The 16,630-nt window shown below is 37.1% G+C and overlaps 1 protein-coding gene across 1 annotated transcript in view; it reads right to left on the reverse strand.

The window, feature by feature from the left end:
- The window catches only part of LOC104271201 (usherin-like), a 136,602-nt gene that overhangs the window by 105,537 nt on the left and 14,435 nt on the right, over nt 1-16,630 (reverse strand). The window contains exons 4-8 of the mRNA XM_009865805.1: nt 10,375-10,709; nt 7,977-8,099; nt 5,213-5,376; nt 2,977-3,186; nt 1,419-1,621 (exon numbers count right to left, since the gene is read on the reverse strand). Of these exons, the coding sequence (XP_009864107.1) occupies nt 1,419-1,621; nt 2,977-3,186; nt 5,213-5,376; nt 7,977-8,099; nt 10,375-10,709 (1,035 nt within the window). The remainder of the gene's footprint in view (nt 1-1,418; nt 1,622-2,976; nt 3,187-5,212; nt 5,377-7,976; nt 8,100-10,374; nt 10,710-16,630) is intronic.

Genomic DNA, 16,630 nt, shown 5'->3' on the forward strand with positions numbered 1-16,630 from the left:
GAATGAGTTTGCTATATCTACTATATATTGTGATATAAAAATGAGGATAACTTTTCCTTGATATTTCCTATTTCTTCATGCCTATTCTGGAAAATTAAAAGGAATTAAGAATCAGACACTTTGTTATAAAAAAATGCCACAGAAACAAAAACTCCTTCCTTCAGTTCTTGGGATTAAGCTAAACAGAGGTAAAGTGAAATGGCTAGTGGAGGATGGTAACATCATTTCTGTATTGTCAACAGAGAAGTCATTCAAAATAAAAGAGGACAAAAAAGAAAAGATAATGGAGTAAGATTACCAGTGAGATGCATATGCATCCAAGATAATATTGTTTCCAGGACAAAAAGAAAAAAGAATCAAGAAAAAAAAAATTAAACCCGCTTATTTCAGTTTTACCTATGACATTGATGCAAATGTAAGTCCACTATAAAGACTAGGAAAGCAGAAGAGAAGAATAATTAACATCTCAAGCAACAGAAGGTGGCCATGGTAAATTAATATAGAGGGTCTATAAGTGAGGCAGTACACTGTATTTGCATTGTTATTGAGAAAAGACAAATGTGTTTCCAAGCGGCATTCTGAAAGTCATATGTGTATTCATGGATGGAGGTTTGCTGTTTCAGAGGGGCTGGAACACTGAAATCTGTTACAGTATGCCTGTCTGTGATGCTTATTTATGGCATCTAGTAACTGGATGTAAATTTTCTGAAAGTATACATGGTACTACTAAGTCCTTCTCATATATAATGCAAATCAAATGTGAATGAAACAGGAATAGTTACAATTAAGTGTCAAACTGCATTTCTTGAACGTATTAATACAACTTAAGGATAGAAAGATTATTTGCTTTCTTGTTATTGTGCACACAATATCTTGCCTTTTATTAAATATACGAATAGAGAGGTAAAGATTGAGAAAAGAAAAAGAAAAAAAATACTGTCCTTATTACCAGCATAAAAAGTAATACTATGATTTCAGAGATCAACTCTGCTTCTTGCTCAGAAGGATGAGAAAAGGATGACAAATGCAACATCATTATTTCCCTGTGCTGATATATTATGCATTCCTGATGTTTCTAAAACAATTGCAATTTTCTTTTAATGAGTAGGAGTAGAATCTTTGTCTCTGTAATAAATGTTGGGGCTTTGCTAATGTTGTAGCACGGAGCATTTAGGGGAAAGTAAATGGAGTTTTGATCGTTTGAAAAAAGATAATGGAAATCTGTATTATGAGAAGTGTATACAGACCTAAAATATGGTGAAAATAAATTTATGCCTCATATGTATATGCACACACACATCAGTGCAAATATATGTCCATGTATGTGAAGAAATTAATGAAACAATATTCTGCTTGGAGATACACATATTTTCTGTAAAATTAAAGTATATTACACAATCCAGAAAAGATATTCTAACCTGTATATCATACACAGTGAACGGAGACAAATCTGCTAAAAGAAAGGACCCCGGCTCGTTCATTCCGGTCTTGTACTGCTTATTATTTACATAGATAGAGTATTCTGTGACAACACCATTCGGGTTTGAAGGCGATGTCCAGATGACACGTACAGCTGTACTGTTGATGATGACAACCTCTGGAGGGAACATGCCCTCAGGCTCTAGAAATAAAGGAAGAAACTGAATAAACTCCAGCTGTCTCTGCAAAAGCACTTGTTTAACCAAATGCAGATTAGTATTTAGGTTTAGCAAAGGGTTCACTGCTTATCTGCTTTCCTCTGATGAAGTTATCACAGTCTGTAGTCATCTGTAAATTGGCTTATTATACTCTCAGTTAGAAACCATGAGAGCTGATGGTAAAATGCTTTATACCAGCAGCATAGTGTCAATCATCAGTAGTATGTGGCCAGTGAGATATGATGATAAATTATTCACCCATCTTCATTGCCAACATAGAAATATTATTTTTATGTCTCTCTCAATCCTAATCCTTCCAAAAAAGAAAGGAACAAAACCAGAGCTTTTTGCTCTTAAAGCAAAAACTGAGACCAAAATACTTTATATCTGGTGGAACGTGACGTTATCAGTCTCATAGCTGAACCACTATGAAGCAGTATGGAATGTTGTCATTATGTAAATGGTTTTGAATGTTGATTACTATAGGTAATGATGAAGTCTAACATTTATTCTTTTTTAAAAAAAAGCTACACCTTCCTTAGCATTAAATTACATAATTATCTAAGCATGTCAGAAATAACCACGCAAAGATCTATTTTTATCATAAGAACTCATCTTCACCAGTTGAAAAATTGCCCTTACGATCAATTCTATTTTATAAACAAAAGGTGTTGATCTTTGGCATCAGAAAGGAAATAGAATCCTCACTTAAAGTGCTTTGCTAATGACCTGGAACACTTGCTTCTGAGGTAATGATATTATAATGTTTATAATGAGACTTTATAAAGCAAAAAGATTAGAAAGACCATTCTAAACACATTTCAGATGCACAATTTGTTTTATTATTATTTTATCCGCCCCCTCTGCCCTGCACTTGCCCATTGGCATAGAAATGACTCATAAAGAAATTTCTTAGAGGTTGAACTTACACCTAGAGTTTCTGGTGACTCAGGATAGGCCTTGTGTATGACTGTCATGTCAAAAGCATATCGCTTCAGAGAACAAATCTTTTAAAAAACCCATTAATTGTTTCTAAATTCCACCATTTATTGATATGAACTTAGTTCCAAACTTAGAGCACACAAACAGGAATATGCAGGAGAAGATGAGAACAAACTGGGTTAATATCTGCTATTAGAGCTTTTGCTTCTGTCTCAGTGGGACCATTTATTGATCTACCACATGATGACAACCAGCACTTAAGCATTTTAGCGTTTTAGCCCTTTTTCCTTTTATACCGGAAATTTTATAATGGAAGGATGACTGATCTCAACCCTAACAAAAATCAATCAATTTCATTCTCAGATTTTAAGCCGAGCCACATTCACTGTTAACCAACCTCCATCTGAGGTAGTCACGTGCACAACTTCGCTGTTGATGCTGTGGGCTCCATTAAAAACTTGAAAAAATAGCTGATACTCTGTGTTGGGCTGCAAATCACCTACGACTATAGAGTTTACATCAGCCTGGATCCTCAGAGATCTTCCATGATCGGTAGAATTCAGGAAGAGGATGTAATGTGCAACGTCTCCTTGCAGATCTTGTAGCGCTAAGAAAAGAAAGGAAAAGCACTGGGACATCAGCTGGGAAATATTCAGTCAGCAAGTTTCTTATCAAAAACATTTACAGTGAAGAGAAAAACAAATTTTATGCAGGCCCTCTTATTTAAAAAAAAAAGCAAAACAACAAAGTTTTCATCAAATGCCTTCAACTTCACTCTTACAAGCAGTGATGTAGACTGCTCTTCCAGACTTCCCAAAATCTGTAACAGTTCATCATCCTGTATCAAAAAGGAGAAAGCTTGCTTTCTCTAGACACACCCATGATGAGAATGGAATCTGTGAAGTAAACAAAGTAACAGGTGAAAACCATTGCTAATCGTGGTGCGCAAGAGATGGCTTTCACCCAGACAGAAGGAAGAGAGCAAACCGGAATGCTCTGTACCACTAGGTTAAGATGGAAATATCAAAGACGATTTTTCTTTTTGCTCCTTCTCACCCCAAAAGTACTGAGTTCCTGTGTTAGTACCCTAGCTTCACAGATCCAGCCTTCTGACTGTAGTGAAAATGAAAATCTATGTGTTGTAATTTTAGCACAGGCATGTTAGCATCATCTAGATGTAAAGCTGTAACACACTCAAAAAGCATTATAGTTACAGGCCAAAAAAACAGCTCTTCACATTTCTTCCTAAACTATGTTTTGCCCGGCACTAGCTTGCTCAGAGAAAGGAAGAAAAACAAAAAAACCCCACAGTATGATTTTCTGGCTACACAGGGAAGGACATTCACTGGTCTGAGCTGGTGATAAACAAGGATTCCAGGCAAGTCTTTCTTCTTCATTTTAGTAACTCAGATGCAGTGTCTGTTATCTTATCTGTCCTTTTTCAAACAGTTTAGGTTTAGATCTGATCAAATGCAACTGCTTTTCCAGTAGGCATCAAGATGAAAAGAATAATTATGAAAAAACTTTAAGCGCTAATACATATTGCTTTAGATGACCACTGAACCGGACTCAGATGACTGAGAAAGAGCATTGATAAAAGCCAAAAGCATATTTTTATATTTAATGATACACAGCTGTGTCATAGAAATTCTTAATCAAGACTGATATCTTATTTTCAGTGGTACAAATACAAGCCCTAAATCCTTAGAAGTCAGTAACCTTCAATAGGTTTTCCAAAAAAAAGAAAGGAACTTACATTAAGGTCTCCCAAGTTCCCAAAGAAAACAGAAAATAATCTGAAAACTAATATTACAAAAAAACATGAAACATGGGTATGCAAAATAGCTAAATACGCTTATTGAAACACAAGAAGTAATAAAATATGATAAGGTTTTCGAATAATGAATGGCCCTGTCTTGGTGTTTAACTTTTGCATTCACAAACATACATGGAGGAAATTTCTAAGGTATGAATGAAAATAAAAGCAGATTGCATTACCTACATCTAGAAGGTCAGAGGTTTAGATTACTAAGGTAATGAAACTTCAGTGAGCTGCTTCAGATCTATTACATTTGTCAGTTTTTATAAGCATGCTTACTTCAGGCACGCAATTATAAAATAAAGAGACTACATTTGTTGCAATTCAGCACCCAGTCCTTATAAAATCATTTGCATGTAAGTCATGAAGAAATTCCCCACTGCTATATTAGCAAACCGACTAGAGAAATTGACTAAATTCATTTTCAGGAACAGATAAAAAAGAGGGAGAAAGGGGATCCTCTCATCCTAAAGGAAGGTATACGTACATTTTTATATAAAGAGATTAAATATACCACAAAGACAACAGGATTTTGCGTACTAGTACATTACAGATTTCTCATTAGTTTGCATTAACTATTTCTTCTCTTCCACTACTCTCATTCTGCAGAAATAGCACATAACAAACACGAACATGACTGAGAAATAGCAAAATGTGTACTTTTTTTTTCCCATTTCTTTCCTGTCCTTTCAAGGACACTTAGGTGTATTATAAATCAAGACAAGGACTGTGTTTCCTATGAGAGCAAGGCAGACCAACATAAGTGATGGCAGGTTAGCATCTAGTTACTGGAATAAATACTAAGCACACTTACTTGGTTTTGACCATTCCACTTCTACAGCGGTATGATTAACAGCACGTGCAATGAGGATACTTCCTTTCTCTGGTAATCCTGCTAATGTAGTAGCTATCACTTCTTCACTTGATGTATATCCTACCTCGTTGTGCACTATGAGCTTGTACTCGTATGTTGTGTACCTAAGACATTTTACAAATAATTAAATGGAGCAAAAAAAAAATGCAGACATAGAAAATATTTGCTGTAAACCTTCTGCCTGTGCCAAAGTTTTGTTGCTTCTTCCCCCACACCCCCAGTCTGAAAAACTCAGCTGCACGGTTTGCACCAATGAAGACTCTGTCAGTGGTGTCTATTTTTTTTGAAATAATTCAGCACGATTACACGGTAACAAAAATAAAACATTATTTCATTTCTTCATAGTTGTAGCTTCTGAGGTGTTGAGAGATTATAGCTTAATTCAATATGTAATTACAGCAGTGGCAACCTGCCAAAATTTGGATCAGAATTTAATCAAATGAGGCTTTTTTCCTCTTTTGGGAAACCCATTGATTTTAACTTGCAGAGTCTCACTTGTAAAAGTGATTCACCACACAGCCAGGACTCTCCCACTACAAAAACATCACAAAAAAGTGCCTAGGAATGTAAATTCATTTAATAAAGTAATTTTATTCAGAACTGTGTATATTCAGCTTACACAGATTTATTAAATATTTCATGTATATTTAGTAAACCAATGACTCTATAATTTCCTCTCTGTATCAAATGGCATATTAAGATATTTTAAGTGGGATTTCATAATCTCCAATTTAACTTCATCATGAAAAGCCTCGTAAAATACTGTGCAATCACAGAAACATAGGATCATCATAGAATTTTCACGGAAGCTGCATCACTGGGATAAATGTCTAGAAATGCAATGAAGGAATATACAGTAAATGCCTAATATTTAAAGATTTCACTGCAAAACCAAAAGTCATTCACACTGTATATTTACTGTTTGCTTTTTCTTTAAACTACTTTGCTGTAGAAACCCATATTCTACAACCATACAACTTGATTTTCAAAATATCTAAACTTTAAGAGTTCCACTGAGAAGAAAGAAGACTAATAGGAATTCACTAGCTCTAACTGTAACTATATGCATTGCAAAATTGTGAAGATATATGTAACACATCTCTCTATCTTCTGTCACTTAAAAACATGGAGTATTTTCTTACAGACTGGAGCACATGTGCAATAAAAAATGAATGGGATCAAATGAAGCAGCCATCTGAACAAAACATCATTGTAAAAATAGACTTCTGTCAGGAACATAATAAAAATTCACTAATTCTGAAACATGGTTAAAGAACGATATAAACGAAAATAGATGCTGATACAGGAATTTTCTTTCTGTGAAGATAAGTCTTGGGTCTCTCTGCAGCATCTTCTCCCCAGCCATAAATTCATCCTGAGTTGTCAACAGCAAAAACTAGCTGCAGGTTACATAACCCTCCCCAAAATGAGTTTAGGTGTGTCCAAGGGTCAGGCACACTGTTCTGGCCACAGCTCATTCAACTTGGAAGGTCATTGTGCCTAAGGACTTGTCACAGAGGAGGACTTGTCAGAATTTATTTCCCCCTCTGAAGAGCTATATGTAACCACTGCACACATCAGCACTGCTGAAATGAGCTAAACAAAGACCGAAGCAAACCCTGTAGAATTTCAAATGTGGTTGAAAGAAAGAAATGGACACTTGCGTAGGATTGGGTAAAAGAACTGCTCCACGATCAGTTATTGCAGTGGATGAAAATAAGCAGGTACTTCAGCGAATAGGAAACGACAAGCCAGAGGCAGTAGCCCTTGGCTTGGTTCAGTCTCTACAATAGTCAGGAGCAGAGGTCACATCCTGCTGGTTCACATCACACTCAGAAGGGATGCTCACACAACTTTTATCAAAGCAACTAGAAGCAATGTACAGGTATTTGAGGGGCAGTGACTGACATGCAGTCCCCACAAAGCATGCCAGTACACAAACACAGAGAACACACGCATCCCAAAACCATCTACGAATGTTCCTCAAAGACTTCACCGACAAACAATGAAGAATCTTCCATTACAGGTTCTTAATGTATGTGCTTGCTTGTCTTACAGGTGGTAACTTTGAGTTTGAGATGTGGAAACGAAGGCTAATGAAGAGCAAGTGTCTTGTTCTATACCAGACAGTAGGTCTGTTCCATACTAGGAACTCACCCTTCATTTCCCCGCTCTCAACATTGCATTTAACTATAATGACTCTATCACAAAGCTGCCCTTAAATTAGATCTGCTGAGAGTGTGATAAATACTCTTCTTGTCTTTGGAGATATTAAAGCAATCACTAATTTGCACCTTTAAAACCAGGTAAGAAAAGCAATGCTAAAGCCAGGTTTCAAATATTTCCCAGCCAGGACTTCTCAAACATTCATTCTGCCTGTGCTATGACTCTGCCAACACACAAATCTAAAGCATATGTACACATAAATCTAAATGGTTTAATTGCATGAGAATATCAATGATAAAATTTCACGAGATCTTTATTTTCATTTGCTTTTCAGAGAAAAACAATATACAAGTCAAGAATGACAGCCTACTAATAAATCCCTACATATTAAAATGATTAATACCAAAGATGATGACAAAAAATATTTCATTACATAATTAATATGTTCAGTACATAAAGACACAAGAAATACTTTGAACTATTAAACATACACTGTACAAAATGCCAGCATTTGTTTTTATAGTTTTTGTAATCTCACCTGCTAAGACCCTTATCTTCATAAAACCACTGAGTTCCTGAGTAAATATTGTGCCACAGATTTAAATCTTCAGGGGGATTTGATGCAAGTGGTTGCTGGATTTTACGTCTCAGGAGCTCATATCTAACACAAAAGACAAGCAGAACACCAGGATTATCTCAACTAATGTTATTACACAAAAAAAAAAACAGTTGCTTTTTTTTAAAGCCACACAATATTTTGTTTTTACAGCTGTAAACTTTCTGAGATAAACACTCTTTTTAATGTTTCATGATTTAAAACATTCAATTACCTTAAAAAAATTACTTTGAAAATGGAAAATGAAGCACTTACATTTGAAAGAATGGGTTTATTTAATGATTTGCAGATTTAAAACTTTGTGGAAATGTTATGAAGATCAAGTCCAAATAGCCCAGTAACAGTGTCTTACGCAAACTTCACTGATGCCATCTGATATGCACAGACTGCTCTAGAATATGAAATGACATCTCTTTCTTCCAAATGTGCTGAAACATATAGCATTGCTATTGTCATTTTACTGGCAGTAGCCACTTAAGTGTGCGTTTGTGTTTAGCGTGTGCTTGCAAATAAACACAGTGTAAATTGTAGATGACAAATGGGTGTAGAACGAGTTACCTGTTCTATCTGTAGATCTTAGCAAGGCACCTTTGTATTTGGGTAGACATTCATGATATAGGCTTGAAAGACCAAACCATGTGTAACATCCCACAGCTTTTGCCCTTTGAGTTTGAGAAATAATCCACGACCCCTTCAAACAAGCACTATGTCACTGATTGTAGTGATGTCAAACCAGATTACTTCAGAACTCAGAAATTAAAACAGTAAAAACTAATTAAAATCCAACTCTACCAAAAACATTCTGATGACTTTATACCCTAAGAACAACTGATATGCGAGTGACTCATCAATGTCAATAGAATCCAATGACAGATCATTACAGTTTTATCAGGAACAGTGCTGGTATATTCCGTCCAATGTATTTCATAGACAAGTAACAAAAAATATCAAAATCTTTTTGAACACTGAATGGTGATCATGTGTAAATCACCCACACTGGCAGCTGCTGCTGCTGCTCTGCTTGCTGCAGACTTCTTGCTCCATCATGCTGTACAGAGCAGCTGCTTCAGTGGTTGTTCTTGTTGAGGGCAGCATGGCACACCATGAAGGAAATGAAGTCTGCAGATGTAGGTCGTGCTGAATTACTTCAATAGTCTAGGGTAAAATGGCTATGTTGTTAACCCCAGAATAACAGAGACTGCTTTTCGAAAACTTCAAAATTTACTGTAGAGCAATCATCATGTCATTCAGCTGTAATGTGTCCTAATTAAGCCTAAAGAAAGAGTCAAGTTACTGTGCCGTAACAACATACACAACTGAAACGGCATTACATGATAATCATTGAACTCATCAATGCACCTAGAAGGGAGCTACTAACCGGAACATATCGAGTACAGAGAGATCATTCCATGCACAAGGTTTCACAATGTGTTTAAGCACTAGAATGAGAGATTTGTTTGACAGCTTTTATTGTGTACATACAAAAATGCATTTGTTTTTATAAATCTTCATGTACTCAAATGCATTTCTTTTAATATATTTATACATACCCACATGCACACATAGTAATGAACTGATTCAAGTCAAGATCTTCATTCCAGATGTAGAGGACACGCCTTTTTCTGGTTTCTGTGGTGAAACGCAGCCTGCTACATCCAGCACTTCTTCATATTTCCCATTTTTTGCTCTACCTCTAAACTTGTAGCATTTAAACTTCTTTTTTCTCTCACATACTCTCATTTGCAATTTATTAATCTGTTAAATTTTGAAGATTATTTCATGTCATCACACTTCCAAATGGTCACTTTCTCTTTATGTGGAATAAACCACAGAGAGGATTGAGACTATCGGATGTGTTAAACACTTATATTCACAGAGATGCCATATTTTTCTTGTAATTTTATTGGTGTAACATGTTGCCTGAACTCAAAACCAAAAAGTGGCTGAATCTGCAACTGAAATCACTTATTATTTTGCAAATATCCTGTGTTTGCTCTTTCTGCCTCTTCAGACAGCACTGATCTGAAAGATCCAGAGCCTTCCCGAAAGTGTTCTGCAAAGGAAATGCCACAGCACAGACAGCACACCTGCTCCTAATAATCCTGCCTCTTTGTACGGTCAAAACAATTCAAAGCTCACCCTGCTATCTGCATCTAGGCATACCCACTTTCCATAAGTCTACTCATTGACTCCTGAAGAGGAACTTCAAAAAGTCAGAAATCAAGAGATCTCATCATAAAGTCTGCATCACTCACAATTTTCTGAGTCAGGTTAGGCAAAGAGAAGAAAATTGCTATCTGAGTTACAACTAAGAGCTTACCTCAGATGAGGACCATTTGGCCTTAGTGGTGGTTGCCAAGAAATGGCAATAAAGGACTCACTGATTGGAGTCACAGACAATGGACTAACACTCTGAGGAACTGTTGAAGGTGTAGTCATGCTTGTAGGCAAACTCTCTGTGCAGCCTCCTAGAAAGCCATCACCTCCAGAACAAGCTATTACAGTGACCAAGTAGTTTGTATAGGGTATAAGATTAGTCACCACATGACTTAGGGTTGATGAACTGTTCCCAGCGATGACAATTCGTGGATCAGGCATGCGAATCTCATAGTTAAGGATTTCACCATTCTGTATCAGAGGAGGTTTCCATGAGACCTGAAGGAGAAGAAAAAAAAAAATTAAATAACAGATTGCTTACAGTCAGAGTGCAGATATACACACACAATATGCTCCAAACTGAGGTGCTGAAGTATGTCCAAAGAAGGTCAAAGAAGCTGGTGGAAGTGTCTAAAGATCAAGTCTTATGAGGAGCAGCTGAGGGACCTGGGAGTTCTCCAGGCTAAACAGCTTGGAAAAAAAAGGCTGGAGGAAGACCTTATCACTCTCTACAGCTACCAGAAAAGAGGTTTTAGCAAGGTGGGAGTCAGTCTCTTCTCCCAAGTAACAAGTGACAGGACAAGAGGAAATGGCCTCAAGTTGCATCAGAGGAGATTTAGCTTGGATACTAGGAAAAATTTCTTCATGGAAACGTTGCCAAGCATTGCCACAGGCTGCCCAAGAAAATGGTGGAGTTATTATCCATGGAGGTATTTAAAAGATGTGGCACTTAGGGACATTGTTTAGTGGTGGACTTGGTAGTGTTAGGTTAATAGTTGGACCTGATGATCTTAAAGGTGTTTTCTAACTTAAACAATTCTATGATTCTCTGAAATGGATATAAGAGGGATCAGAAGATGTGACTTTTCTTCTTCATCAAAACAGACTTTGTGTATGATCTCTAACTGAAATTTATTGTTAAAGGTACATTAGTTAGAAGTGTAACCTCTTTTAATTTTAGGGAGGGTTGCAGTAACAGTTGTAGCCACTGAAAAAAATCTACTATTTAGTTCACAGTAAGATGTGAATACTCTACTCAAAATTCTGTGAGATACTCAGATGAGGTAGCAAAAGCACATTATTTATCGTAAGTATCACAAACCGTCATTTATTTTTTCAGGGTTTACTACCTGGTGTGCTCATCTGTTGGTGGCAGAGTAAAAAGAAATCTGACTTTGTTTTTGCAGTTTTCAGAAATATGTAATTGCATTAGCTTCTAAGAGAAACAAGATTTTCTGCATTCTTTATATGATATAATCTGCATATTTTCTCTATTTTTTTTTGTAATAAATTACAGTGGTAAGTATCAGACAAAGAACAAGCAAAATTTTCTATTTTTGGTACTATACAATTACGCTAAGAAAATTTTATGAAAAAAATTGGAAATTACATACAGAATTCATACTATATATACACGTAGCTATGCTTACTGTGGTTTTACTCATACTAAACTAAGGTTAGGTGAGTTTTTTGAAGGTTTTTTCTTTTTTAAAGTATATTATTTTATACACACATTCTTACCAGCTCCAGTGAGGAATCACATGCAAATCACTGTACCATAAAGTGCAAGGATGTTCTCACTTCTAAGGCTTTTTGCCACGGTATCATGACAGAGGGATCTTCACATTGACACAATGACAGCATGTAATTGGATTAAGAAACTCAGTTTCATAAAGCAGTGTAAGGACATCTATCAGTCCTCCTTCCCCTAGAAGTCCCTGTGTGAGAAGTGTATCAGCTTTGCTTTGCTCATCTCTGGGACTGTTTTCCTCATCTTTGACCCACACATCTATAACCATTGTCATCTCTTTTCCTCCCAGGTAGGGGATAATTACAGACTGAATGCAAAATTGTGACAAACACATATATGGAGAAGACCTAGATGAAGGTATGTGAAGAATAAAATGAACAAAGATAATGTTGAAATGTTAAATAGTAATACCAAGATACTTAAATTGAACTTTTCCCTTAATTCTCTCCAGCCTCCAAAGAAAGTATCTTTAAAAAGACACATGCAAAATTACACATGGCCATGGAAACAGAGTACCTTGATTTATAAAATGATTTTTAAAGGATCCTTGGGGATTAGTAAATGTTATATCTTATGTACAGAAGGACCTCTTAGGCCATCAGACTTGTAAGAAACCTGGCAGCAAAGTACCGGATAAAGCTGAAGGATTTTGATAACAGAATCTGGAATGCTTTAAAACAGAGAATTAGAAACAGGGTGATCTTGAGTAAAGACAGCAGAAATAAGATTATTGGTACCCACATAGGAAAGCTTAGCTTTGGCTAATTTTCAATGCTGTATTCAGATTTCTATTACTTCTGGCCCCAATTCATGATCAAACAAATAAAGAAAATACTATCGATAAAGCGATGCAAAATTTCACAGTAGGTAGAATTGATTTTGCACTGTTCTCACAGACATTGAGCAAAATTCTCATTTTGAAGTCGTTCATAGAATCTATCCAAAAGCTTAGGAAGTAGAGAGGAGTGGATGATTAGCACAGAAAATGTTTTCAAGTGCAAGTATGTGCTGGTTTTGGCTGGGATAGAGTTAATTTTCTTCATAGTAGCTGGTACAATCCGTGCTGGAAACAGTGTTGATAATAAAGTGATGTTAGTTATTGCTGAGCAGTGCTTACACAGAGGAAAGGCTTTTTCCACTTCTCACACCTCTCTGCCAGTGAGGAGGCTGGGGATGAGCAAGATTGGGAGGGGACACAGCTGAGACAGCTGACCCCAACTGATCAAAGAGATATTTCATACCATATGACATCTTGCTCAGCAATATAAAGCTAGAGAAAGAAGTAGGAAGGGAGGGGGGACATTCAGAGTGATGGTGTTTGTCTTCCCAGGTCACCACGAGGCGTGATGAAGCCCTGCTCTCCTGGAGATGGCTGGACACCTGCCTGCCCATGGGAAGTGGTGACTGAATTCTTCGTTTTGCTCTGCTTGCATGCATGGCTTTTGCTTTACCTGTTAAACTGTTTCATCTTAACTCAGTTTTCTCAGTTTTAACCTTCTGGTTCTCTCCCTTGTCTCACTGGGGAGGGAGTGAGCAAGCTCAGTTGCTAGCTGGGGTTAAACCACCACAGGTAGGAAGCGTTCAGTCCAATAAACTTCAGGTGAAATTTCCCATCCCAGTGCTTTCTGTCAGTACTATACTGTACACACTGGATGCATTGTATATGCCATGGAAAGAGGGGAATGTGCATAATTTAGCTTTATTTTTCGGGATCTTTAAAGTTGCTGGAAGAAGCACCAAAGACTTTAAGGTCTGACACAATACAGCAAAACAACCATTTCTGCAACCATGATTATGTTACTATATTTTGAGGAGTAGAACCTACCCTGAAATTCTGCCTCAGCAAAGTGCAACTAAAGATAATATATTCAAGGTCTTTTTTATGAATAGTAATAAGGTAAAGCTGTCATTTTCATTAAAAAACCCCAAACCTTCTTATTTGTTGCTTAATGCAAAGTGGGTTCTAATAAAAGATGTATATGTCAAGTGCTTTGGAAAATTCCTAGTACTACCCTCTCAGGAGAGAAAATTGTCTAAAAATGTTCACCTTGCACCAAATCTTGTTGTATTTCCTGGAAGAGAGGGGTTTTTTAAGTACATTACATTTTAGATGCCTAGCTTTTCTGTCTAAAATCACAAAATTACTCTAACAGAACTTGCAGAAGATTCACTGTAACCCCTTCACATAGAAGAACAGAGTAGTAACATGGGCAGGAGAGTAGACGCTGCTCCTGAACCTCAGCTCCTGACTTTTATAGTGTATACTAGCTGGTAAAACTTGAAAAAACTTCCAGATGTTACTTCACAGCATTTGCTGTAAAGCAAATAAAATATCTCACCACACATAACAGAGATGCTTCGTGGGCTTACACTAGAATATTTTTCATTTTTTGATATTTCTTTCTAAGAAAAATGAGAACCACAGTGAACAAAAAGAATATTAAGTCAGCAGAGCGACATAGAATGCAACTTATTTTTGTCTAGGCATGGATATCTTGTACAAGGATATGTAGATCAGTTATCACTTTGGTTAGTATATTTTTTAACTGGATAAAGGGATGACCAAGGATACTCACAATCCCTGCTGTGTCAGTCAACCTGCTTTGGCTTATGTATATCTTCTGGGAGTGATAGGACACCCACTCTCTGACAAATCTCTCTTGCCAAGAGGCAAGGGACTACCTGACCCATAATGTAGGTATGTGTAAATGAAGGTATGTGTAAATGAAGATGATGGAGCCAGCCTGGTTAACACACACGTGGCACTAGTAGACCTCTTCTCTCTGACGTGCCAAGGTCTGAGGTAAGAGCTTGGCAATGCTTGAAAGCAGGAAAGCTCGCTAGACAGGCTGTGTTGGGAAGCAGTAACAGTTTGTTCATTGATTTGAAGCTCAGCACTGAGACCGTGAAAGAGGATGCCCATGAGGAAGACAGAATAAGGTAACTACTGGGAGAGATTAACTGATTCAATGTAATGACTCTGGAAGCTGTCATTTAAAGATCAAAGCACCTTATTTTCTCCACCACAAAATTTAAAGAGACAGAAATTAGCCATTTTTCTGCCATTAAACAGTTGTAGCCTTGGAAATCTTTTTTTTTTTTTGATGGCACTTGGAATCTTGCAATTTAATTCTGAGCTATATGAAAAAAGGTGTTGGCACATGGGTAGCTGTTTTACTAGTTCAGCCCTGGCTTCAACAGTTTGCTTTTAAATCAGCATGTTTGGCTTCATTTTATTCTCGTTTCTCCTAGCTACTGCTTGTAACATCTACAAACAGAATGTAATAAATACACTACTGAGAGCTTTTCACTGTTGGTCTCAAAGCACACTGTAAGTCTCAAATTGCAAGTATTATTATTCCAGTTTTACAGATGAAAAGACTAAATCCCAGACTAAGTCACGTATCAGAAAGAAGCAAAACTGAAAAACAAAGACCTGCTACCCTAATTCTGCATTCCAGCTACTGGACTATAGTCCACCACTCGTGCCCCAGCCCCCCTGAAAAGTAGTTGGGAGATGAATTTCCTCACGAGTTCTTATCTGACTTAACAGAAATTATAGTGGGATTCAATCAAGAGCCAGTATTACACTAGAAAAGCAAATCCTAACAGAGGTCACTGGTAATTATTCTCATGCTCTTTGCACATGAATTACATCCAACTTCAGCAAGTACTACCACAGAATAACGGCATGATCAAGTCTGCAGGAACAGATTGCTACCACAAAAACTTCTAGAAGAACTTAGCTGGAGTAGTGGAAAAACAGGGAGAACATTTATTTGTAATCCTAAACACCTACTACAATAAAGTATTTAAGCTATATCAAAGGCAGAGGGATAATGCCAATGAAATCCTGATTAGGTCACCCCACTGTATGATCTGTACCAAATGAGCAAGCAGTGCAAGAAATCACAGTCCTAAAACTTGGAAAACCTCTAGTGTGCAAGTTAAGGTTGTTCCTATGGGTGTTGGAGTATCCTAAGTCGCTCAAGCAGCACTTATGTGGCAAATAAACCAAGGTCTCACTGACCTTAGCGGCATTACAAGGCAATCTTCACACAAGGATTGATCGCTCCTAAACAATTCCCCCAGTGCACCAGGCACACCTGCATAAAACCGGAAGAGTGGTGAATAAAGGCCAAAATCTTTTTTTCTTCCCAGTGTGAAGCTGCTATGTGGTCTTACTGCATCTCTCTTTCATATACAAGGCAACAAGGAAGGGAGGAAGGGTCTTCACAGCCTCAGTCTCTACCACATGGTGATGTGCGGAGGCAAAGCACTGAAGGATCACCTCTCTGTTAGGCGCAGACTTCAGTGACTACGGAATTATTACCACTGCATCCACCATTCTCTGAAGCAACTTAACAGGACAATAAGCATTAACACGTGAGACAAAAAACTCCAGATCATGTGCCTATAACTGCAGTTCCATAGAAGGTGGAAAATGGATAAAGGGAACACCTTCCTTTTGCTGGATGATGCTCAAACTGTAACTACAGGATATATTGCTTTAAACGTGTCAGTGGTATCCATTCCAAACAACTGAAATCTTTCTCCTACGTATTTTAGTCCCAGTCTATTTACAGAACAACAGGCATTTAGCAGTCAACTGTCCAGCTTCTGGGCTAATGCAGAACAGAAGAGAACTATAAAGACAGAGCCTTGTTTC

Source organism: Apaloderma vittatum, unplaced genomic scaffold (genome assembly GCF_000703405.1).
Source record: "Apaloderma vittatum isolate BGI_N311 unplaced genomic scaffold, ASM70340v1 scaffold10613, whole genome shotgun sequence".
In the NCBI taxonomy this organism is placed as follows: domain Eukaryota; kingdom Metazoa; phylum Chordata; class Aves; order Trogoniformes; family Trogonidae; genus Apaloderma; species Apaloderma vittatum.